This window comes from Citrus sinensis, chromosome 9, assembly GCF_022201045.2.
Source record: "Citrus sinensis cultivar Valencia sweet orange chromosome 9, DVS_A1.0, whole genome shotgun sequence".
Lineage (NCBI taxonomy): Eukaryota > Viridiplantae > Streptophyta > Magnoliopsida > Sapindales > Rutaceae > Citrus > Citrus sinensis.
Genome location: NC_068564.1, coordinates 33,500,812 through 33,525,509, shown reverse-complemented (window position 1 = coordinate 33,525,509; position 24,698 = coordinate 33,500,812). Strand labels below are relative to the sequence as shown.

General features: G+C 33.4%; 3 protein-coding genes across 3 annotated transcripts; all 3 read left to right on the top strand.

The window, feature by feature from the left end:
* Positions 1 to 1,460: 1,460 nt before the first annotated feature.
* Positions 1,461 to 8,640, top strand: LOC102631348 (ubiquitin carboxyl-terminal hydrolase 23). The gene is made up of 11 exons (XM_006473930.4): positions 1,461 to 1,912; positions 2,403 to 2,517; positions 3,291 to 3,401; positions 3,964 to 4,136; positions 4,255 to 4,581; positions 5,131 to 5,256; positions 5,702 to 6,337; positions 6,455 to 6,595; positions 6,680 to 7,343; positions 7,874 to 7,964; positions 8,113 to 8,640. Exons 1-11 carry the CDS (start codon positions 1,613 to 1,615, stop codon positions 8,270 to 8,272), a joined length of 2,844 nt encoding a protein of 947 aa, XP_006473993.2. The 5' UTR covers positions 1,461 to 1,612; the 3' UTR covers positions 8,273 to 8,640.
* Positions 8,641 to 12,688: 4,048 nt separating this feature from the next.
* LOC102606752 (probable LRR receptor-like serine/threonine-protein kinase At2g24230) lies at positions 12,689 to 16,315 on the top strand. The gene has a single exon (XM_006473931.4). It carries the CDS (start codon positions 13,499 to 13,501, stop codon positions 16,058 to 16,060), a length of 2,562 nt encoding a protein of 853 aa, XP_006473994.2. The 5' UTR covers positions 12,689 to 13,498; the 3' UTR covers positions 16,061 to 16,315.
* Positions 16,316 to 22,172: 5,857 nt separating this feature from the next.
* Positions 22,173 to 24,578, top strand: LOC102607046 (eukaryotic translation initiation factor 5A). Its single transcript, XM_006473932.3, has 5 exons — positions 22,173 to 22,383; positions 23,129 to 23,251; positions 23,385 to 23,441; positions 24,033 to 24,107; positions 24,226 to 24,578. The coding sequence occupies exons 1-5, from the start codon at positions 22,261 to 22,263 to the stop codon at positions 24,328 to 24,330; spliced, it is 483 nt and encodes a 160-aa protein (XP_006473995.1). The 5' UTR covers positions 22,173 to 22,260; the 3' UTR covers positions 24,331 to 24,578.
* The last annotated feature ends 120 nt before the right edge of the window (positions 24,579 to 24,698 follow it).

Genomic DNA, 24,698 nt, shown 5'->3' with positions numbered 1-24,698 from the left:
TCATCATCTGATGAATGTTACAGTGATTGTGAACCTGATATCTGGAAAGGGAAGACTGATACGAAATTGAATTACAGTCCTGACCTGATAGCTCTGGTAGATCTTATGAAACGCTATCTAGGTGTTCGGAACAAAATCCCAACACAACCGATTGTGATCGATGAACCTGTTGGTTTGGTTGAAGTGAAACCCGAACCTGGACTGGAGATGTTTGTGTTTCGGGGAGATGAAATGTTGGAGAATAAATCCTGTCAGATTTGTCTCCAGGGGATTTCGGATGGCATGGAGGCTGTGAGAGCCGCTTGCAAGCATATCTTTCATGGAATTTGTGTTTCTCAGTGGCTGTCAAAGGAGGATTCTTGTCCCGTGTGTAGATTTCTTTTGCTCAAGCTTGCTTAGTTTTCTTTTGAAGATTAGGGTTTTGATTTGGTGGGCGTAGTCCTATGTGTGTTCCGTAGAGTTGTGTGTTCCCGTTATACAGTTCGTCTAGTGAGAGCACTAATGCCTATCGAATTAATCAAACTTAATTTCGATTTGTTTCTTGATTCTCTCATGATGTTCTATTCTCATCATTCCCACATCACTACGCTATAGAATTTAAGTCATTTAATTTATGTCTTTGGATGTTATTCCGAGATTTTTGAGATAAGAATTTATTTTGAAATTAATTGAGATGCTGTACAATTTTTTGAGTCATTCAAATATACACTGCATGCTGCATTCAGTACTCCATTTAAAAAGGTTTATGGTATTAAAATCTTAAAAGATGGCAATTATCTAACCGCCCTTAATAAAGCAAGCACAAGATCATCGAGTACAACAATTTATTTTTAAAAATAATAATGCGTCGCGACGATTCAATACTTTAATATTGTCTTATACTCTTATTGTAATAGCATCACCAAAAGGTTCTTTAAATTAGATTTTATTATTTATTTGAAGAGTCATATTAATATTTAAGGCTCCAAAAAATACTCTAATTAAGATTTTTTAAACAAGAGATGATTCTCTACCTTTAAATTTAGAGAGTTAATTTCTCTCTCTTTAATTTATATTTTATTATTTTTTATTAGAGAAAGAGAGAGAAGTGCTTTAATTGCTATTGATTTTTCTCTTAAAAAAATAATTATTTGATTAAAATAATATTAATTTATTTCTATTTTAAGAGTCTTTTAGATAATAATTTTTTTTACTCTTTTATTTATCACATAAATAAATAAATAAATATTTTAAAAATAAAATTAATAAAAAATTTTAGAGATACTCTAAAACAATAATTGAGATTTTGTCATCTGCACTGGACTGGACTCGACTCTCCAAAAAAGACAAATTTGTCTATTTATATTAAATTACTTAATTAAATAAGCCGAGTGAAGGAGAGAAATAAACACACACAAAATATGAAATGACAAAAGTAGGCCTCTTGTAGGGTTTAATACTCCCTCTTGTACTCATCTTGTCCCTCTCTTTCGCAGAAGCCGAAACAGCGCTCTGCTTAAGCCTTTACCATTCACCACAAAATAAATCTAAACTCGGGGGTTTATCTATTAGTTCCAAATTCGTTAGCTTCGATAATAAAAATTGAATCTTTTTTAATTCAAAAATAAGATAAATGGAGAATTTGATGACCGGGGTGAAAGTCGAGGCGATTTCAGATTCTGGGTTGGGATCTTTCACGATGTCATTGCAAAGAAGGATCGAGTTTCATCCAGCCAGAAAGCCCTTTTCTGGGTTCAGTAATGGCGGTGGTGATGATGGTGGAGATTTCAAGCTCGAGACGCTAAACCCCAGCAGTAGTTCGGATCACACAAAGCCCGGGTCGGGTCATCAGGCTAAGAAAGTGGACGGCTCAGAGCTTTGGGACAATGGGTTGGATCCTGAACTCAGCTTTGGCACTACGTTTCGTAGAATTGTGAGTTGTTAGCTCCATAAAGCTTGGATTTTCCTTCTGCTGAAACTGTTGTTTCCTCTCTGTTATATAGTCATATTTGTTGATTTCTTTTTCTATTTTCGTTTGTTTAATTTGATATCTTGATGTTTAAGACGTGCTAAAAACTCTGTTTGGCTTGTGTTTTGTCTAATTTTGTTTGTTAAAACACTCAATGGATGAAAGTTCTCTATGATCTTGATTATTAGTATACGTTTTGATTACACTACAGTTTGGTTTCTGTTACTTAGTTGATCTCTTTACTTATGGAAGCTGAAATACCGTTTCGAATTCCGTGTTCTTGTTGAGAACATCCTTTTGGGATTTGATTCTGCTGTACTTTTGGTTGAAACTTGTCTAAATTGTTTACGAAGATATTATTGAGTTTTAAGTTGTAGTTGCTTGATCGTAGGACATTGAATTTACACTGAAGTTATCCAAAAGTAACTGTGATGATGGTGTGTATGACTTACAGGGTGCTGGTCTTGAAAATCTTGGAAATACTTGTTTTCTTAATTCAGTGTTGCAGTGTCTGACATATACAGAGCCTCTAGCAGCATACTTGCAGAGTGGCAAACATCAAAGTTCTTGTAAGTAGCTTTCTTCTGCTCCACTTCATTTCATCTATTACTCCTCTCAATATGCGCAATAAAATTATACAGACATGCATTTTTTACATCAAAATTGTATGTATAGGTGCATTTGAATTTGTTATGTTTGTGTCTTGAGAATGAATTTGGATTTGTTATTGAGCTCTTATGGATGTTTTGTAGCTCAATACTCTTCAAGGACCTAAAAGGTTCAGTGGTTTTGGTAATGTCTCAATGAAAAAGATTTTATTTGTAGATACAAACAATTAAGTGTATGAAGAAGGTTTATATGATCATGTTCAATAATGTAGCCATTCAACTCATCATTTGAACACATAGGAATAGTTCTGTTCGGTTGTTTATGTAATGTCACAATGAGTAAGCTTTTGATGTATTGATACAATCAATTAGAATAAAAGAAGGATTAGATGATTGTGATCTATAAGATAGCAATTGGACTTCTCCTTTTCGTGGGTGCCACCTTGTGTAGCCGGTAAAATCTCTTTGGGTTGAAAACAAGAGATTTGGGGTTTCAACCCACACAAATGGGTGGGAGGAGGATTTGGTTGCCATTAGGCAAATAATAATAATAATAATAATAATTTATTATTATTATTATTATTATCATTTAAAAAAAAAAAAGCTCCTCTTGGATATATAGTCATTCTGATTTGGTCGTTTATTTTTATTTTATTGTGCCTTTACTTATCCTATGCACTAATTGTAAATGATATAATTATTCTTTTCTGATCCTCTTTCATTGATTTATAAAGGTCATATTGCTGGGTTCTGCGCCTTATGTGCCATCCAGAAACATGTTAGTCGTGCTCTACAAGCAACTGGGAGAATATTAGCACCCAAGGATCTTGTCTCAAACTTGCGCTGTATCCTTACATATTTTTCATTCGGATATCTTGTTGTTATTAATTTTTTAAATGTTTTCTTTTTTGTCAATTCTTTGAATGAATTTTTCCCTTTTTTTCTTTTTGGATGTTAGTTTTCTTGTTGTGCATTTATTTGGGTGGGAAAGAATAATTCTCTTTGCCAGCTTGTAGATGATTTTGTTATCTTTTTCTAGATTGTTTCTTTCCTTTTTCATTGAACAAGGATGAGGTTACTGTTTCAGTTTTCTTATTTAAAAAATTACACTTTTTGGTTTTTCCCTTTTTTGGTTTAGGGTGTTGATGTGTTTACATAAGTTCAGTTTTGACAGTGATTTCTCTTTGACACCCTCTCTTGGATGCTGATGAGGTTGCTGTAGAAGTTATCTGTTTTTTCTTTTTTTAAATAAATTATGTTTGTTATTTTTGGAAATGGTATCTTTTCAATTTGTTGATTTCTGATAAGGATGCATGATTTCAGCTTGATAATTGTTTTTACTAATTTCAGTAAGCCATTGTCTTGTTATGTGCATCCTAGAATTTGAAGTCCTTGACAAGTAAATAGGCATATCTCGAAACTTCCGAAATTCTAGACAAGAGGATGCCCATGAGTATATGGTGAACTTGCTGGAATCAATGCATAAATGCTGCTTACCTTCAGGAGTGCCAAGTGAATCTGCAAATGCCTATGAGAAGAGTTTGGTACACAAGATCTTCGGTGGTCGTTTACGTAGTCAGGTAAAATATTCTTGCTTCTAGGTGGCATATTACTGGGCCTCAGTTTTGCTGTGGGAAGTGGCAGGAAAGTTAAATTTTCTCTGTCATGATATTGAGTGGATTCTTGTTGACCATGCAGGTCAAATGCACGCAATGCTCTTACTGTTCCAACAAATTTGATCCCTTTCTAGATTTAAGTCTTGAAATAGCCAAGGCAGATTCTGTCCTTAAAGCCCTCAACAACTTCACTGCTGCAGAACTGTTAGATGGAGGGGAGAAGGAGTATCATTGCCAACGATGCAAGCAGAAAGTTAGGGCTCTCAAGCAGCTCACGGTATACAAGGCACCTTATGTGCTCACCATACACTTAAAAAGATTTCGTGCACATGATCCGGGACAGAAGAATGACAAGAAAGTTCAGTTTGGTTCTACATTAGACATGAAACCTTTTGTCAGTGGATCCTATGTGAGTGCACTTTTTATTATTGTTGGCTGTTATTTATGTGTATAATTTGAAATTCTTGGCTATAAAAAATGAATTAACTTCAATCCATATTCAAGAAGCTTTGGCATTTGCTTTCTATTTCAAATTATTTTGATTGTTTGGTTTATATCTCATGTTATTTTTTCTTCTGCGATTTGACAATGTCAGTTGACAATTTTGGTTGAGTGGTAGATTGGAAAATGATGTGGGATAGAATTTGAAAATTTTAATTACACTGGGAAGAATTAGTTGAAAACTTTATGCCAAGGTGGTGGCTGAGGGAAAACAAAAGTGTTAAACCCTTAAGAGGTGGGTTCCACCAATCAGTAGGGGTATAACACAAATGACAAAGATAGCCTTGCATGTGTATTTATGTTTCACACAAGTGCCACCCTCCGGGGTGAATTTGAGTCGTCTAGTTGTCTTGTGGTCTGTTGCTTTGATTGTAAATATTTATTATGTGAAATTACATTTCTGATCATTTGTCTGGATTTCTTTTTTGTTAGTGATTGGTATTTCTTTTGCTTGCAGGAAGGAGATTTGAAGTATACACTTTATGGTGTTCTGGTGCACCATGGTTGGAGCACCCATTCCGGCCACTATTACTGCTTTGTTCGTACATCCAGTGGCATGTGGTACTCCCTTGATGACAATCGGGTATTGGTGGTCTCCCTCTGCCATTTTTAGTTTTGAAATGCTGGTTCATGCTCTTCTTTCTTATTTCTAGTTCTGGTAGATGAGGACTATGATTCTACTTTGATCGAAAGAACACCCACCCCTTCATCCTCTCTACATCTTTTGTGAAAGAAACAGAGCAGTGAAAGATGTTGGGTTAAATGAAGATTGTTTAATGTGTAAAAATGATTTGTTACTTGAACAAAGAACTTGCTTTAAGCATTAAACATTATTTAGTTTACATACTTTCAAACCTTCCCCTCAAAAGATTAGGCTGCTATTTAGAATAATTGAGTTCACTTTAAAATTTTCTTTCAATGGGGATATTACTGAAGATGTGAGTGCATGATTCTTTGCGGTCTCATGTTCTCCTTCAGTCTTCTAGGGTATGAAATTGTGGATTGATTGCCATAATTTCATTTAACAGGTTGTCCAAGTTAATGAGCGGTCCGTTCTAGAACAGAAGGCTTACATGTTGTTTTATGTTCGTGATCGAAAGAATATTGTTCCGAGAAAACCCACTGATGTTTTTCAGAAAGAAAATTTGAAAGCTAATGTCAATGGAAATAAAACATGTTCTATTGTGAGCCAACCACCAAAGGATCACCCACAAAGTTGTCCAACTCAGAATGGAGGACATGGTACTGACTCTTCTGCAGCTGCAAGGCATAAGGCTGCAGTAAATGGTGGGTTGTCAAAGGAAACTCATTTGAAGTCAGCATCTGTTCAGCCTGCTCGGGTATTAGTAGAATGCTCAGTGCCAAAAAAAGACACCTTGTCGGAGCCCTCTGCAAGAGCATCATTACCAAAGAATCCATTGGAAGGGCTATCTATTCCAAATGCAGATCAAGGGAAGAGCTCACAGCCTTCAGTGCTGTCCAATATCAGTAATGACTTCCCTCACAACACTGAGAATAATGCTATTGCTGCCACTGCCTATGTAAATTACTCCAAAGAGAGTGGGGGTTCTAAGAATGATATGGAAATCTCATTGGCTACATTGCCCAATTGTAATGAGACCCAAACCTTTGCAAGTAAACTTGTTAATGAGTCCTCACAAAAGGTAATTAAATGTTTCATCTTCAGCATGGATTTTGTGTCCTATTTCCTCACTTGGGTGGAATTTGAGGGTGGAATTTGAAGCCTTATTTCTAATGTGTAAGTCTGCTTATGCTTCCAGATTAATCTTGTTTCAAATGATTCCAACGATAAGAAACTGAAGGGAATTTCAAATATGCCTCTTTCTGGCAATTCTACTGATAAATGGTTGAAGAAGAGTGACCTCATGAAATTACCAAATGAGCCCAGATCTGAAAAACAGGTGAGTTTTTTACAAATTTCTGTTACCTTGATATCTTTTTATAAAACTTGTTTGGTATTGAATTGTTTCTCTTTCCATTCCCAGGTTGGAGACAATTATAATAATGGTGTTGCTTGTAATTCACCAAATGAGAAGGCTGAAGATAATTGTCAAGCAATGGGGCTTGAATCGGTAGAATTATCAACTGCCTCAGTGTTGAAAAATGAATCTTTACCTGTTAAGCCTTCTGATTGCGTACCCAAAAGGAAATTGAAGAAGCTTCCTAAGTGTCAGATTAAGAATATGGCTATTGGCTTAAAATTTTTCAGGACATCCTTGGGCCTGCGCATGAAGAAGCACAAAAAGAGCAAGCGTCGCACATTAGTCCCCAGAAGTTTCAGCAAAGAACTCTTGTCAGAGAGAGATTGTTCTCCATCATCTGTTGGGCCATCAAACTCTGATAATACCAGTAGAATTTCTAGAAGTTCCTTTCATTCTAGAAAGAAGTTAGCTAATGGTATTGCTCTGAAGAATGCCAAAACTAGTAACGGTGATTCCTCGATGAATGGTATAGACGGAGAGTTGAGAGAGAGAAATAATCTGAATGGTGCTGTGTTGGCAACAGACCAGCAATTACCAAAGTATTCTGATTCTGTCTCGGAAGCAAACCAGCAGGATGCAGTAGAACTTGGTGCTTTAAAAGATGGCAGAAAAGATGCACTGCTGGAAGGGATGAGTATGCTTACCCGAGGTCTGGAGGAAACAACTAGTGAGTGTACTTTGTCCTATTTCCAGTTGGTCATATATGTTACATCTAGACATGCAATGCTTTCATACTTGCTGTATGCATGTTAAATGAGCTCATATGTGTGGTGACGCGGAAAAAAAATGTCATCTAAACTGCAAAAAACGTGAACTACTGATTAAACTTCTTGGAGCTTGAATATTATTGTTGATCCGTTACCTACAAGCATAAACTTTGAAGGCTAAACTTTACAATGATATAAATAATAGTTGAGCTTGATTTTATGTCTTCTGTTTAATGATCAACATTAGTTTGACTGGCTTTCTTCATCGTGCTCATTCTTTACATCTGAGTTAGCAGCAAGAAAGTTAATAGTTTTCTCCTGGGAAGAGTATTAAGTTCGCTATGTTCAGCCCAAATTTTGTTTAGGAAAATAATCTCCCATTCAGTCAGACCCTATGGATGGCATGTTTACTGTCGCTTTTAAATATTTTATTTTATTTTTCTTTGACTTGACTTAATGTCATCCTTTCGCCTTACTTTGCTTATTACAGTTGCAAGGTGGGATGGGATTGACTTGCATCCTCATAATGTAGAATCTAATGGTACAGAGAGTGTCAGCATCGGCTATGTTCTAGATGACTGGTGAGTATTTAGTGTCCCATGTATTGCTGCTTACATTTTTCTTAGATTTAATTTTTACTATAGAAACCTTAGTGGTATATGGCTAGCTCTAATTACCATTTGCATTATGTAGTTTTAATCTGGTTTTTCCATCTTTTAAATTCTTCAGGGACGAAGAATATGATCAGGGCAAGAGAAAGAAGCTAAGGCAGAATAGGCACAGCTTCGGTGGGCCAAATCCCTTCCAAGAAATTGCAGCCAAGAAGACGCGATTGAAGAAGGCAAAGCTAAGCTATGCCAGTTCTGCAGATCAACCATTCAGGATATGAAGATATCAATTTGATGCCCTGACACTCCAAGACAAGTAATTTTGACCGGTAAGACCACTCTTATATGATATGTAGTGATTGTTTCTGTATTTAGGGGAGCCTTGGAAAAAAAAATCCAAAATTTTAGAATTTTTCTTATTTGTCCTAGTGAGATTTGTTTGTTGATTGGGGGAGAGGATTTTGGGAATAAGCTTTTTCTGAAACTTAAATTCTTTTTTTTTTCCCATTTCTCTCTTTCTAATTTGGGGAACCGGATGAACCAAGAGCTTAATGTGTATCCAAATGTAACTGCTTCCTGTTCACGAGGAAAGTACATGATTAATTAAGTATACAAGCTTAACAGCCAGGAGCCTTTTTTCTCCCCTTTATATTTTGTTGTTGCTGTTTGATGTAGTTGCAAATGTGATAACTGTTTTTCTTGTTTCCTCTCTCAGAGTGACTCACTACAAATAAAACCATAATACTAAAGAACCTAATATTTGAGTTCCCATATTATGCGTCGCTCGGTCATTATATATTAGATGATGAATGTAACTAAGTATTTATTATTCTGTTCTATCATCCATACAAGCGAGTTATACCACCATAAAAAATTTTACCAGTTGATTCAACTAACAATCTTATAAACACCACATCAGCAAAGCTGATGATTGTGGCAGCATCTTTCCTTTTTTTTTTTCTTTTTTTTTGATAAAAGCATCTTTCTCTTTTTTAATTCCACAAGCTGGGACTTGTTTCTGGCTTCAACCAGGACTCTTGCCATACAAGTTTTATGTAGTCAATTTGTGAGAAGTGTACATGCGAATGAATCCACTTGCTATTTTATAATCGTTCAGCACAGGTATTACCCAGACTCAGAGCGTGTCACCACTCCAATCTTGAGGTGTGCTGGTACAAATGCCTATGATGTGATTGTTGTTATCTTACATTTCGTTCCATTCTCGAGATATAATTGTTATCTTACCTTTTTTAAAACACGCTGCAACTATAGACAATGAATAGAAAATTAATAATCAAGAACTGGAAAAGGTATTTAGTGTGGGTGTTTTTATTTTTTAAATATGGACACATTGTTAAGCAATGTGGCGTAATAGTCAGAGAAAAATAACTTGTCTATATTAAAAATAATTAGGACACACGCATATTATATACTATGAAATTAATAATGAACAAGTACTGGGAATAATGGGTTACAATTGGATAGAGGCACAAGGCTTAAACTTAACTCAACTAAGGAATCTAAATTTAACCTCGATAAATTATTTAGGTTTAAAACATTCAAGATAACATAATATTTTATATGATTTTGAGATCTTTAATTCAAATTACTAAGGTTTTGTTTTGATATAACTTTTTAAATAGAGTATATTCAAGTAAAATTTTTACCAAAAAAAAATTAATTGTTTGGTTATCAATAAGAATTTTAATTAAAAGTTACAACATTATTTTGATAGACAATTTTTTAAAGTTATGTTATAAAAAGGAGATAGAAGTGGAAAATAAATAATGAGCATTTTAGACAATTGAAATTTTTTAAAATGTTCTCTAACCGCTATTCTTAAAAATTCAGAATTTAAATTTTTACTTGTAGAAGTCAAATAATTTATTTAAATAGCAAAAGTTCTACTGAAAAAACAATCAAATAACAACAAAAATTCTAAAAGAAAGTTTATGAATTAAATAAATACGTATGATTATTAGATAAGTCATATCAAGCAGACACTTAGTTGAATGATGATTATTTAAAGACCTACAATATTAGGGTACTATTATTATTATTATGATCATCGTCGTCGTCGTCATCACGATGTGTGTTTGTGTATACGTATACTTGTCGTAAAAATGTGAAATTAACTTCTATGGTGTCTCATTAATTTGGGAACTTCGGTTTTGCATATAGACTCGAAAATCAACTCAATAGGTAGCTTTTAACACAATTTTGGGATAACTGATTAACTTCTTTTTCCTTTTTTTCTTTTTTTTTCCATTGTGATTTTTTGGGGCCACATTGCTCGATTATAAACATAATTGTCTCAAATGCATAACAGCATTAATTCTACTTGCTCAGAACAATAATTACTCTCAATATGCAACTCTTTCCGTATCTTATGATTAACATCAAATTAGGTAGAGATTTGAAGCAATGGACAGTTTTTTCTTTTCCCCCTCTTTTCCATTAGCTTTATTAACCTCAATCAATTCCACTTCATAAGTTTACACATGATATAATTGATTTTGTGTAGTGAGGGTGGACACAAAAACAAAACTTACAAGAAACTAGAGATGCTTTCTCGAGTACGAGATTAAAAAAGTATATATTTAAATTAATTTTATTGATCATTTTGGCAAACAAAGCTTTGTTAAGATAGATGCAATCATGTGTCGACCATCAACTCTATAATGGATAAAATGTCTATAGTATGATGCACCCCAAATGAAAAAGAAACTACATAACCTCTTCATGATTAAAAAATTGGTAGTGATCGTGTTCATGGGCTTCAATCAGATCAATCTATTTTCTATTAAAGGGAGAAAAAGAAAATTATTATTTTTCTTTGGACAAGTTTGCATTGAAGCATAAGATGGCATGAGTATGTGGCATGACACATGTATATATATCATATATAATATATGTTTTATTTTAATTCTTGGGGGATCACACTTTATTATTAATGATGTCGGTTGATTCATAGTTACTCTACTTGCGCAATCAATGCAAATCATTAAGATTGCCTCTTCCTCCTCACTTTCTTTTGTTGTCGGATCTTGGCATGCTCAATTGCACTCCCTGCAACATCCATCAATGACCATATTCACCGAGGACAGTGTGCAATTACCATTTTCTCCTCGCTCAAATAGACTAACAGAATGTTTGATGTCCACGATTAATTCACATTTGAGATGCAATCCATTAAATATTTTTCACATTTTATACAAATTAAAGCAAAGTATGATCATTTTGCAGGATAATCTTTCGAAATTGTATAAGGGTATTGGAGATATTTCGCATATAATCCATACACAACTTGCAAATGCTGATCATATAAGACGTTCCCAAACTAGCAAATCATTTTTTAATGAGAAAAATGTTAGAAGATTAATCATTATATTAACAGTAGTATTGAGGAAGAACATAAACAAGTAAGGGGGTATGTGGGTCTAGACCAACTCAATTATCAACCCAATTTAGATTAACTCAATTCTAAATCATACCATGTGAACTTGTATGATCCTCCTTTTCACTACTAGATTTGATTGTCTTGGTTAATTGACATGATGAGACAAATATGAGAGAGACTTTTATGGTCTTTTTTTTTCTTTTTTTCTTTGCAAGTTATGTACACTAAAGAATTATTATATTAGTATTGGTCCATGAAAAAATAGTCTTTTTCGGTGGGGTTTAGTGCAATACTCTTTCGTCAATTTATAATTAGTTTATTGTTTAATTCATTAAGGGCGAAATAGGATTTTTAATTAAATAAATATAAATTATTTTAAAATAAAAATTTAAATAACAATTAAATAACATCCAATTTTCTGTATAAATTTAAAATTTAAGAATAACTTAATGAAGTAAAAATAGCACTAAAGAATTTGCAAAAAGTTAGATGAATTATACAGTAAAATAATGGTAAATTAACGAAAGGATGTTTAGGGTTCTTATTTAAAAAAGAGGGATGAGATGAAATATTATTTAAATAATTAGGATCAAATAAGATATTAAATCAAATCCTAAAAGTGAAAATAATTTTTACCCGTTGATCCACTACGATGTCAATTAGTTGGTGAAGAATTTGATTAACATATATATTAATTACCATAAGTAAATAATCTAATTCAAAAATTATAGTGATAAGAATTATGATTCCATTCTTAATACATTGGATGGTGCCATAGTATATATTGTTATTGGGACATAAAAGGAGGAGAAAATAACTAATTTTACTTCATTGACGCTCTCCTGAACCAAAGAACAATTGAGTTGAAGAAACTTTTTTTTTCCCTAGGGTTTTAAAGTCCAAGAAAAAAAAAAAAACTGCCCCACTTGAGCTATCGATCAAATCCACTCAGAAGAATTAAAGCTTAAATGGATATTACTCATTAATTGATGTGATAATTGATAATTGGTATCTTTGTAAGCATATCTCGCTAATTTTATGAATGAATCACGATATAAATGGTAATTTATTAAAATTAGGAAATAATTGGTATGATATGTGATATTCATAGCAGCCTTTTTTGTTAATAATTATTTTGGTTGGAAAATAAGAAAATATGAAAAATGAAACTACTTTTTTTCCCCAACCATATTATCAAACCAAAGCACAGGAAAATATCCGGTAGGACGAAATCGTCAAATTTTATTCCGGAGTTTCGAAAGAGACTTGTCTCAACTTTCGTCATGGAATAAAAGCACCCTCCCTTTTTTTCCACCTTTCCTTAGCACACTGGAAAAAAAAGGCTATTGCTTGCTCTATTATTACATGGGCCGGAAAGAAATGAAAACAACTTCCAATAAGAATTAGAAAAGGAAAATTTGATCAACACTTGATGAAGAATCATTGAATACACACCACCGAGCACTGATAAATTAATTATCCAACCCCCCATATTTATTCAGTATTCACTTTCTTCACATTTATGGAGCCAGCTTCTGACCACCCCAAACTGTCAGCTTGGCTTCCCGGGATACCCTCTCTCTCTCTCTCTTTCCGAGGCACTTAAAAAATATTTGTAAGCACTTTTTTTTTTTAATTTAATACTTGAAGAAACCAAATCTAAAAATAAAATGAAAATTCCGTAGAGGTTTTCATGTTCTGTACATAAACCAAAAAGTGCTCTTCACTTTGGGTATATTTGTTTTTGTTTTGTTGGCTTTCACACAACAACTCCAAAGCCAGACAAGTTCTGCTCGTGTTCTCTTTTTGAAGCAGCCCAAAAAACCTCATAAGCTTTGTTATTTGTAGTCCTTACAAAACCCATTCGAATTTTCTCTTTTTACCTTTTTTTTTTTTCCAGCACTTTTGTGGGTTTCTGGGCATTACGATCCCTATTTGGCAGGAAAAATGGTTTCTTCCATTTGATTTTTAGGCAAAAAGTAATCTTGAAACCTTGGTAGTTTTAGCTTTAATGGAGTTGCAGAAGATTGAAAGTATTTTCTGAAGAGGATTTTGGGTTCAAGTTTCTTTTTTTTTTTTCTTTTTTCAGTTTTTGTTTCTTAATTTTATGTCTTGCGCACAAATGGGTTTTGGTTTTTTTGGTTCTATTTTGATTCTTGCACTGTTCTTCAAGCCTTTAATTTGCCAACAACCCAATACAGATGGCTTCTTTGTGGCTGATTTCTTGAAGAAAATGAGCTCAAAATCTTTTCAAGCTTCTTACTTCTCTGCTTCTTTTTGCTCATGGCGAGGTGTTGTTTGTGATTCCAATAAACAGCATGTAACCGATTTCTTAGCCTCCAATTCAGGCCTTTCTGGTTCTGTTCCTGATACCACCATTGGGAAACTAAGCAAGCTTCAATCTTTAGATCTTAGCGAGAACAATATCACTGCTTTGCCTTCTGATTTGTGGAGTTTAGGCTCGCTCAAGAGTCTTAATCTCTCATACAATCGGATTTCTGGTTCTCTTCCTAGCAACATTGGCAATTTTGGCTTGCTTGAGGTATTTGATCTCTCTAACAACAATTTTTCTGGAGAAATCCCTGCAGCTATAAGTTCTCTTGTTAGTCTTAGAGTTCTTAAACTTGATGGCAACATGTTTCAATGGAGCATTCCACCAGGACTACTGAATTGTCAATCTTTGGTTACAGTTGATCTTTCCATGAATCAGCTGAATGGCTCTTTGCCTGATGGGTTTGGGGCCGCATTTCCTAAGCTCAAAAGCTTGAATCTTGCCGGAAATGAGATAAAGGGCCGGGATACCCATTTTGCAGGATTGAAATCCATTACTAACCTTAACATCTCAGGGAATTTGTTTCAGGGCTCAGTAATGGGTGTATTTTTGGAGTCGTTGGAGGTGATTGACTTGAGGAGGAATCAGTTTCAAGGGCACATTTCTCAGGTACAATTCAATTCTAGTTACAACTGGTCTCGTTTGGTTTATGTAGACTTATCTGAGAATCAGCTCAGTGGAGAGATTTTCCATAACTTCAGTCAAGCTCAGAATCTTAAACACCTTAGTTTAGCTTACAATAGATTTACCAGGCAGGAATTTCCTCAAATCGGGACGCTTTTGGGTTTAGAACATCTCAATTTGTCCAGAACTAGTCTCATTGGTGATATTCCTAGTGAAATCTTACAGTTGAGCAGTTTGCGTACACTTGATCTTTCCATGAACCATCTTACTGGCCAAATTCCTACGGTGAGTGCTAAAAATCTTGGAATCATTGATATGTCGCACAACAATTTGAGTGGGGAAATTCCTGCCTCCCTATTGGAAAAACTTCCTCAGATGGAAAGATTCAACTTCTCTTACAACAACTTAACCCTTTGTGCTTCTGAGTTATCGCCTGAAACTCTACAAACAGCCTTCTTTGGATCATCAAACGACTGCCCGATTGCCGCAAATCCTTCCTTCTTCAAAAGAAAAGCAGCTAATCACAAAGGGCTCAAGCTTGCTTTGGCTTTAACTCTCTCAATGTTCTGCTTGCTTGCTGGCTTGCTGTGTCTAGCCTTTGGTTGTAGAAGGAAACCCAAAAGGTGGGTTGTAAAGCAAACCTCCTATAAAGAGGAGCAAAATGTTTCAGGCCCCTTTTCTTTCCAGACTGATTCAACTACTTGGGTAGCGGATGTTAAGCATGCAAATTCTGTCCAGGTAGTAATTTTTGAGAAACCATTGTTGAATATCACATTTGCAGACCTCTTATCTGCAACGTCAAATTTTGATCGAGGCACACTTTTGGCTGAAGGGAAATTTGGACCCGTGTACAGAGGATTTCTACCTGGTGGAATTCATGTGGCTGTGAAAGTTTTGGTCCATGGATCAACATTAACAGATCAAGAAGCTGCAAGAGAGCTTGAGTATCTTGGTCGAATTAAACACCCAAATCTTGTTCCATTGACTGGATACTGTATAGCTGGGGATCAAAGGATTGCTATTTATGACTACATGGAAAATGGGAACCTGCAAAATTTGCTTCATGACTTGCCACTTGGGGTTCAAACTACAGAGGATTGGAGCACAGATACATGGGAAGAAGATGGTACTAATAGTATACAAAATGTAGGTTCTGAAGGGTTATTAACAACTTGGAGATTCCGACATAAAATAGCACTCGGCACTGCACGAGCACTGGCGTTTCTTCACCATGGATGCTCGCCACCAATAATTCACAGGGATATTAAAGCTAGCAGTGTTTATCTGGATATGAATTTGGAGCCTAGATTATCTGATTTTGGATTGGCTAAGATATTTGGAAATGGTTTAGACGAAGAAATTGCTCGTGGGTCACCAGGATACATTCCCCCAGAATTTGCTCAGCCTGACTCCGACTTCCCAACACCAAAGTCTGATGTATATTGCTATGGTGTGGTTCTGTTGGAGCTAATTACAGGAAAGAAACCACTTGGCGATGATTATCCTGAGGAGAAAGAAGGAAATTTGGTGAGCTGGGTTAGGGGATTGGTAAGAAACAACAAAGGATCAAGAGCTATTGATCCAAAGATTCGTGATACGGGGCCTGAAAAACAAATGGAAGAAGCTCTGAAGATTGGATATCTGTGCACGGCCGATCTTCCTTTGAAGCGTCCCAGCATGCAGCAGATAGTTGGCCTTCTTAAAGACATTTGAGTCCACAGCTTGACAATGAAGAACAGAGTGATAAGACTACGTAAAAGTTGTATTCTGATGTTATAATTTTTTTTTACCCCTAATGTTTTCTTTTCCTGTTATCAGATCTTTCTATGCTGCCATGGGATGAATGTATAGTGGTTGTCCAGAAGTTATGGTTTTTCGTTTGGGACCTTGATGTATTTCTTTTCATCTCTCCATTGCTGGTGGCATAAAAGTTTAATTTATATGCATACAGAAGTTTGATCCTAGAAACTTGAAATATTCTCCTACCAATTTTCATCATCTCTTGGGAGTAACTTGGTACTTCCTTTCATGCAAATACAGCCAAACGAAGGCGATGCGGCTTCAACTAACACCAGAGTAATGAAATGAAACCTTTTTAAGTGTATTCTATCGATAAGATATGAGAGCAAAAGTCTCAACTGATGTATTTACAATTCATTTGGGAGCAGTGAGGATTAATAACAGAAAAATTTTAAACACTTGTCATTATTTTTTTAGATAAGTACATAAAATCTGTCCTACCTAAGGCCTCTCTCCGTTGAGGAGCTTGTGGCATGATCTCCCACCTCGTATGCTTTTGTATGAGATCATGTAAAAGAGTGTTTCTTCTGCGGGCAAAGGTGCCATAACGTGCATAAATGCAAATGTATTATTGTGCTATCAGTTAACGTTATAAAAAATATTATCACGTTCTATGTTATAAAAAATTTGATTGATTGCTTCATGCATGCATGATAATATGACCCAGACATGCAAGCCACATATATAATCTTTGAGATAAGCAAGTCTTTACAGCAATAACACCAAATATTAGACAAAATAATTTGATAACGAATAATGATTATGAAGGAAGAGAGGGAGAAAGAGAATCTTAATATACTAATATAACTCAATATGACTTAATACTAATTATATATATATAATACATGCTTACATACATAAATTAACACTGTGAACATGTTCATGAAGATGCGCATATGCTTACCTCATCATTAGCTGATAGTGACCCAAATAATAACATAAGTAGCTAGCAATTTAGCAAAGATCTGCTCTCGTTTATGGTAATTTTCGAGGTTGGTGGCTTAAATATTGAATTAGAGAATATGTGAAATTTTTGTCATATTTTGCACTGTAATGTATGTTCAAAATTATTCTTAAATGTTTGTAGAAGATCATCAATTGAAAAAATTGGATACAAGATCATATGCACCTTTTATTCATTTTCTTTTTAAATATGGTCTTGTTAATAATTGCTTTTCCTTTTTTTTCAGCTTTTTTTTAGTGAAGGTCAATGTCCTGCATAATGCAGAAGTCTCCACTGAACCCACTCAGTTTCTAGTATCATTAGCATCATGAGCTCAATTGTATCTGTTGAGTTTTTTTCCTTTTTTTTTTTTCTCTCATACTAATGTTAAACAAAGACAGCAATTAGTGGGAATAATTGTTTTCAATCATAATCATGATAGACCAGTGGTAAAAAGACTCGAGAGTCCGTGACTTAGGAAAAAGAAAAGAAAAGAAAAGAAAAGAAGAAGAAGAAGAAGAAGAAGAAGAAAAGATTATGGCCATTATTAGCAAATTTTAACTAATTTATTGATTACTTGATAGGGAGACAGTAGCATCATTTGAATGCTAAACTTTTGGGATTTGATCACTGCTCACTTCAATCACTTTTGACTCATTTAATTAAGATTTATATTTGTAATTAAAATAAATATGCATCAGCTCCAGTGTGGGAATAATCATATTTGTGGCTCCCCCCCCCCCCCCCCCTCTCCGGTGTGGGAATAATCATAAAAATGGGTGGCATCGTGCAGCCAAAAAAAAAACAACAAAGCATGCGTGCCGTTTCTACAGGGAAAGTGGCAGGGCTTGGCAAATGGTAATGATGCAGAGGCTGCTGCAGCCAGAGTCATATTGAAAACCAGTGATGTAATGTAAAGTATCCCAATTGCTTGATTTACACACAATTTTTTTTTAAATACTATTATACACGATTATAAGTATTATAATTAATATTTATAAATATATTTTATAATTGAAATCTTCTTCATGGTATGTATTTTTTTGAAGCGTTGTCCAAATTCTTTAAATTCTCTCAAATATTCGAAGGCTGTTCACTCCACTCACATTTCGTGAGGAATGGACTGATTCTATTCAATTATTTAATAATTAAGTGATGATTATAAATAAGCTCCATAAATACTTTTATGGAAGCTCAAACCTTACACTTATTATTGTAAGTGTAAGGGTTCTCTCACTGAACCAAAGTTCAATTGTTAATTTACTCACAAATTTAGTTTCGCAATTTTGGGATGGAAATCAAGTCAAGTGCATCAGTAATAAAATAGCTAGCCTTAAATTTCATGGGCAGCTAGAGCTCATTGCTTTATTTGGGCCACATCATGTGATTTGAGAAGAATATGGAGCATCCATATTCCATAGTCCATACACTGATACAGCGGTCCTGGAGTTACACCTGTACATTTAGAAATATTATATAATAATAATGCTCGTGCTCTCACAAATATTTGCGACGGGGTTTTAGTCATGCAACAACCCATCAAAAACTTTCACAGTATCCAAAGATTCACAAGTATGGAGCTACACCCCTCGATTATCCGATAAATTTGATACGACTATTAAAAATTAATTATAAATGAAATTCTACAGTAAATTATTTTAATATTATTATTCTATCATTTATGTTATATTTCTTATTTATAATATTTTGTATATCATGTCTCTATTAGCATAAATTCTAAGGTTAATTCTTGGATTAATGGATTGAAATATTAATAAAATTTGCGAGGACATACTAATAACAGCTTAATATTGAAAGTAATTGGCGTGAAATATATATTTTATTTTACTAATTATAATTATTTTGATATTTTATTTATATTTATAAGCTATTTTATTTATTATTTTATACATTAGTTTAATTCTATTTATTATAAAAGTATCGACTACTATCAAACAATGTTGTATTATAATAAAAAGGGATCCACTACACTATTTCTGAAATTAAAAGATTTTATATGACCATTTATAATAAATAAAGACTGAGAATATAAGTAGCTTCTTCCCATATTTTTATTTATTTTGTTTAATTATTGTAAACTATTGGATGAAAAATCTAACTATTCATATGGGATTTTTATACCAACCGACCAGTGTCAAAGAGCCACCCATAAACATAACATAAATCGACAAAAAGATATTGCTAGATTTGATAATTTTAAAGTGTGAAAAGCTCATTCGTAGAAAGCTCTTAATATAAATATTTTAGTTTATTTATCAGGGTAAAAGACTATTTAATCATTATATTTTAAGATTAGTATCTATTTAATCTTTGTATTTTTAAAAATATCTCGAAATATTCCTACCGTTAAAGTATTGATATCCTTATTGTTACTTTTTATTTATTTTGACTTACTTTTACAATATTAATCTTTTATAATAATTTTTTTTGTTTAGACATTAATAAAAAGAAAATAATTAAATTACCAATTTAACCCTAAAAAATTAAAAAAAATTATATTAAATTTTTTGCAAACACCATTTGCACACTTGGTAGTTTACATATAATTTTTGACAATTAAAAATTAATATAATTTTTTTTATTTTTAAGATTAAATTGGTAATTTAATTATTTTTTTATTAATATCCAAAAAAATAATTATAAAATAGTAATATTATAAAAGTGAGTTAAAAGAAATAAAAAATAACGATAAGAGTATTATTACTTTAATGACAGAGATATTTTAAGATATTTTTAAAAATATAAAAATTAAATAGATACTAATTAAAAGATAAAGATTAAATACACTTTTATCTTATTTATCACTTGAAATGACAACTAAAAATTTTTCTTCGATAAGATGTTGACTATGGGTTATTGGTAATAGATATCATTGTCATTGCAAAGAGCAAGAACTAATATAATGGATAATGACTAATATAATCGCCATCCCATGCATCTTTTACGACAGCATTGGATTCGGATCCATCTTTTTCTTTGATTATGGTAATGGTGCCTTTCAGTAGACAAACAATGTGAACCGTGAAAATTGATAGCCTTTTTCGGACAAGAATCTTTGCTGCAAAACAATTAATGCTATTGCCACTCGGCCTTACTCGGCCAAAGGCAGACCGGTTGCTCTCTTATTAACAGCAGTTTAATATTATATAATTGAATATAATCAATTTGTATTATTTATACATCTCTCTCGAATATTTATGAAAATTATTTATTTGAGCGAGTGATTTATAAAATTTAATGTAATAATTATTATTAGTTATCTAATTGCATGATGTAAATATATGATGATTGATGAAATATTAGTTCTAAAAAAAAATTAATGCCATTATCCAATTAAGTTCAAATATGTAATTTACAATTAAATCTTAAAATAATATCATGGTAATTAAGAAAAAGTCAATAAATTATAAAAATTCTATAAGGGAACTTTTTTTTAATTTTTTTGGCCCTTCCACTATTTCCTTTTTTTATGTTTTAGATTCCCTCTTGGCCTCTCCTTTTTTTTTTTAAATTTTGATTTGAGGTCTCATTGGAAGCAATTAACAAATTATTTATGTGAAATTATTAATATCAGATTATATCGAATCAGAGAAGTTAAAGGAGACATGAAACGTATAGGAGTGTAAATACAAATATTTATACACAAGTTGAGCTCTTACAAATTACAAAATTAGAAAAAATGAAAATGGTTTAAAAGGGATTAAAACTCCAAATGTTTATCCAATATCTTAATCACAAGATTATTATTCACTAATTAAAAAGATTATTGAACTAAGTGTGCATTTGAGATTGAGGTGTTGTAACTTTTAAGTTACAACTGCTGTGGAAAAAAAAATTGTGACTATGAAACAAAAATTAATAATATGTAGTAAATATAAATTTTAAATAATAATTTTGATAAAATTATTAAACATATAATAATTTTTTATTATACAAGTAAAAAATTGTATTAACATATCTTTTAAGGTACAACAGTTAGTGTTTACTAAACACTTTAATATTGTACCTATCCAATCTCAATCCCAAACGCACTCAAAATCGACTCCACCGGACCGCGACTCCTTAACTGGGGTGGTGTTCCCCTCTTTGTCGAGGCTTTCAGAGCTGAGAAGTGGCCGCTTGCAATGTACTATTAAAAATAAAACACATGATAAATAATTAACATTCTATTTCATATTTTTATACAAAGAAAAATCAGATGCAGTCCAGATGAAATGGGAACTAAACTCAAACCAGTATCCAACGGCCAGGATTCAATCACACCTTAAACATGGTTAAAAAAATACGAACCTTTCAAGGTTTCTGGCGATTAAAATAATAAAAGAAATTAAGTAAAAGTAGTAATTAATATTTGGATCCCTATTTTCCCCATAAAATTACAAATAAGAATATAGTTTTTATTTTTCATAGGAGTCTCAATTGTTTTCAATTTTACCACAGGCCCTGCTCATATAAGTCATATCTGTCCATTATTATTCTTCTTTCTCGAGGAAAAGATAATTAAACTATCTTCGCAAGGATTTTTATTTTTATTTTTTTTCAATTAGATTATCACATAATTTAACTCATCACAGCCCAAACATATAAAATATAAGTTATTTATCTTTTAAGTTGATTTGAAATACATTCGGTTATAAATATCTTATTTCAATTTAAAATTTTTTTTGACCAATTATAATATCTCTTCTGAGATGAATGAAAATTACGAGATCACATGTAATAATGTGGCTTGATTGGGTTTGTTCCCCAGTTCGAGTCACAGAGAAGTCGCCTTTATTGAGAGAATATGTGCCTCTCGGTTCGAGCGGAGACTTCTAGTCTGGGTTGTGGTACGGGCTTAAAAGTACCTCCCACAGTTGGGGCCCTCTCCAGGATACTTCGTGGTCAAAATCCAAAAAAAAAAATGTAGTCCACAAGGACCTGTGTGAGATAACATGAAAATCACGACCTTAATTATGTATATTCAAAGTCTTAAAGAGGTCAATGTTATTTATCGATCCATGATCATGAACAAAATAAATAAATAAATAAAAGCATATGTACGTCCTACAAGTCTGCTGCTTCGTTTTTTTAATAATTTATTGACACAAACACAGACAGAAGCAGAAGGAGAAGAAGAAGAAGAAGAAGAAGAAGAAAGAAAAAAACTATGTCGGACGAGGAGCACCACTTCGAATCGAAGGCTGATGCCGGTGCATCGAAGACTTTCCCTCAGCAAGCTGGAACCATCCGCAAGAATGGTTATATTGTCATCAAAAATCGTCCTTGCAAGGTCTTTTCTCTTTTTAAATAAAAATTCTCTTTTTTTTTCTTCTGATTTTTTTGGGGTGTCAAGTTTTGGTTTTTCTTTTGTTTGTAATGAATTTGAATCTGGGTATTCGTTGGTCAGATCTTTGATGGGTTGTTTTTTGTTTTTATCACAATTGAATGTATATGTATGTCAATGGGGTTTTATTTTATTCATTTTATATGCTATTTAGTGAATTTATTGGCGCTTGTGAAATTTTGAGTAGTGAATTTTATTGGCGCTTGCGAAATATTGAGTTTCAATTGTGGATGTTGATGGAATCCTCATATTTGCTTTGTCGGTTTGATTTTGGAGTTTTTTTTTTTAATTCAGTTTGATTTTGGAGATTAGATTTTATAAAACATGTAGATTACGATTGTAGTTTGGTAGCTTATATGGGTGAATTTGAAGCTTAATGGTGACACGTAGTGTTTTTAAATCACAAATGTTCATGATCTGATTGTAGTATACGAGGGTGCTTGAGGGAAACGTGTCAAAAGAAATGCGGTAAAATGACCTTGTATCTTTGAGAGAAGGGTTGCTATGCAATCATTTTATTAGTACAGTATAGTAATTGTCTAACATATAAAAGGAGATTTTATATAAAATTGTTCCTCTTTGCCTTTTGCCTGACTGTGTTGGATTATATCGTCTCTAATAGTACAGTTTTACAATTCCCTGACAGCCACAAGTATTCAAGTTTCCATCTTTTTCCCTTCACTCTAAACAGGTTGTTGAAGTTTCCACTTCAAAGACTGGCAAGCATGGACATGCCAAGTGCCACTTTGTGGGAATTGATATATTTAATGGAAAGAAGCTTGAAGATATTGTGCCTTCCTCCCACAATTGTGATGTAATGCAAAGCCTTTTCTTTCTTGTTTATCTTTTCTGTGGGTTCTATCTTAGAGTTTTTATTTTTATTTTTATTTTTTTTCCCAAAGCCAAAAAGTTGATGGTTTGCTCTGTATTTGCAATTGTCTTCACAGGCTCCCCATGTTACTCGCACTGACTATCAGCTGATTGATATATCCGAAGATGGTTTTGTAAGTTATCCTATCACTTGATAGCAAATTATGGCATAAGGGATAGACTGTCATTTGTTGATTCATGAATTTGAAATGTTTACTTTGCTTTATCTTCTATTAGTACAGACCTGGACCCCCAAATTTATCCATGTGTCCCCACCTCAAGAGTTGTATAATCCTCATTATACATGTTGATTCGTGCCTTTTCTTCCTGTTAACACTGCTTTCAATTTTACTTGCAAATATTGTTTTCATCATATGTGCAATATATTTGTCAATTTGGATTTGGTGTTTGCATGGATGAACTATGTAGATGCACCATAGATGGAATATAACATTTATTGTGGTATGTAGAAAAGTAGTAAGCTACTATGATTAGATGTTATTACCCCCGACTTTGCAGCCCATGAAATTTGTTTATGGGAAGAGTGTAAAATGACTTGTATAATTCGAACTGTCGCTTTAATTCTGTGAATCAAACATTTCCCAAGAGGCACTGCAAATAAAATTTCCCATAAATAAATATAAAAAAGAAGATATTGCTTAATCACTTACCTTGCTATGTGTCATGCCAATCTTATTAACTGATTGGAGTTGATTTCTTTGTAGGTGAGCCTTTTAACTGAAACCGGAAACACCAAGGATGATCTGAGGCTTCCTACCGATGAAAATCTGCTTAGCCAGGTATGTCGTGAAGTGCTGTATGTGTTGCTTAAAACTTTTTGGAGCATGCTTTACATACATAGGTTGTTCATCTGATATCTTTCCTGGCAATTTATGCTTACTCTTTAACTGCATGTAGATTAAAGATGGGTTTGCTGAAGGAAAAGACCTTGTGGTGACCGTTATGTCGTCAATGGGAGAGGAGCAGATCTGTGCCCTTAAGGACATTGGTCCTAAGAATTAACTATAATCCCATGGCATTAGCTTTGGCTGATAGCAGGAGAACTCTTTCTTATGTTGCCAACATGGAGACTATCTACCATCCATGTCCACAACAAACTTCCATTAAGATAGTATTTTGGCTGTGTATTAAAATATCGTCGTGCTTGTGATAAAGGAAGTGGAAAGAAAGCAGGTGTCGTCAATCTCCTGTTGAACGAAATTTATGTTGACAGCATCTCGGACTTATATATATTTTACTATTTTATTAAATCCTTGTCTATTATGTTTTGAGTTTGCAGAACTAATTTTGGGATTTCGCTTTCTCCTTTATTCTCTTATAATAATTAGCCTCATTTCCGTATCCCAATTTAGAATGTTTTGCTTTGGATG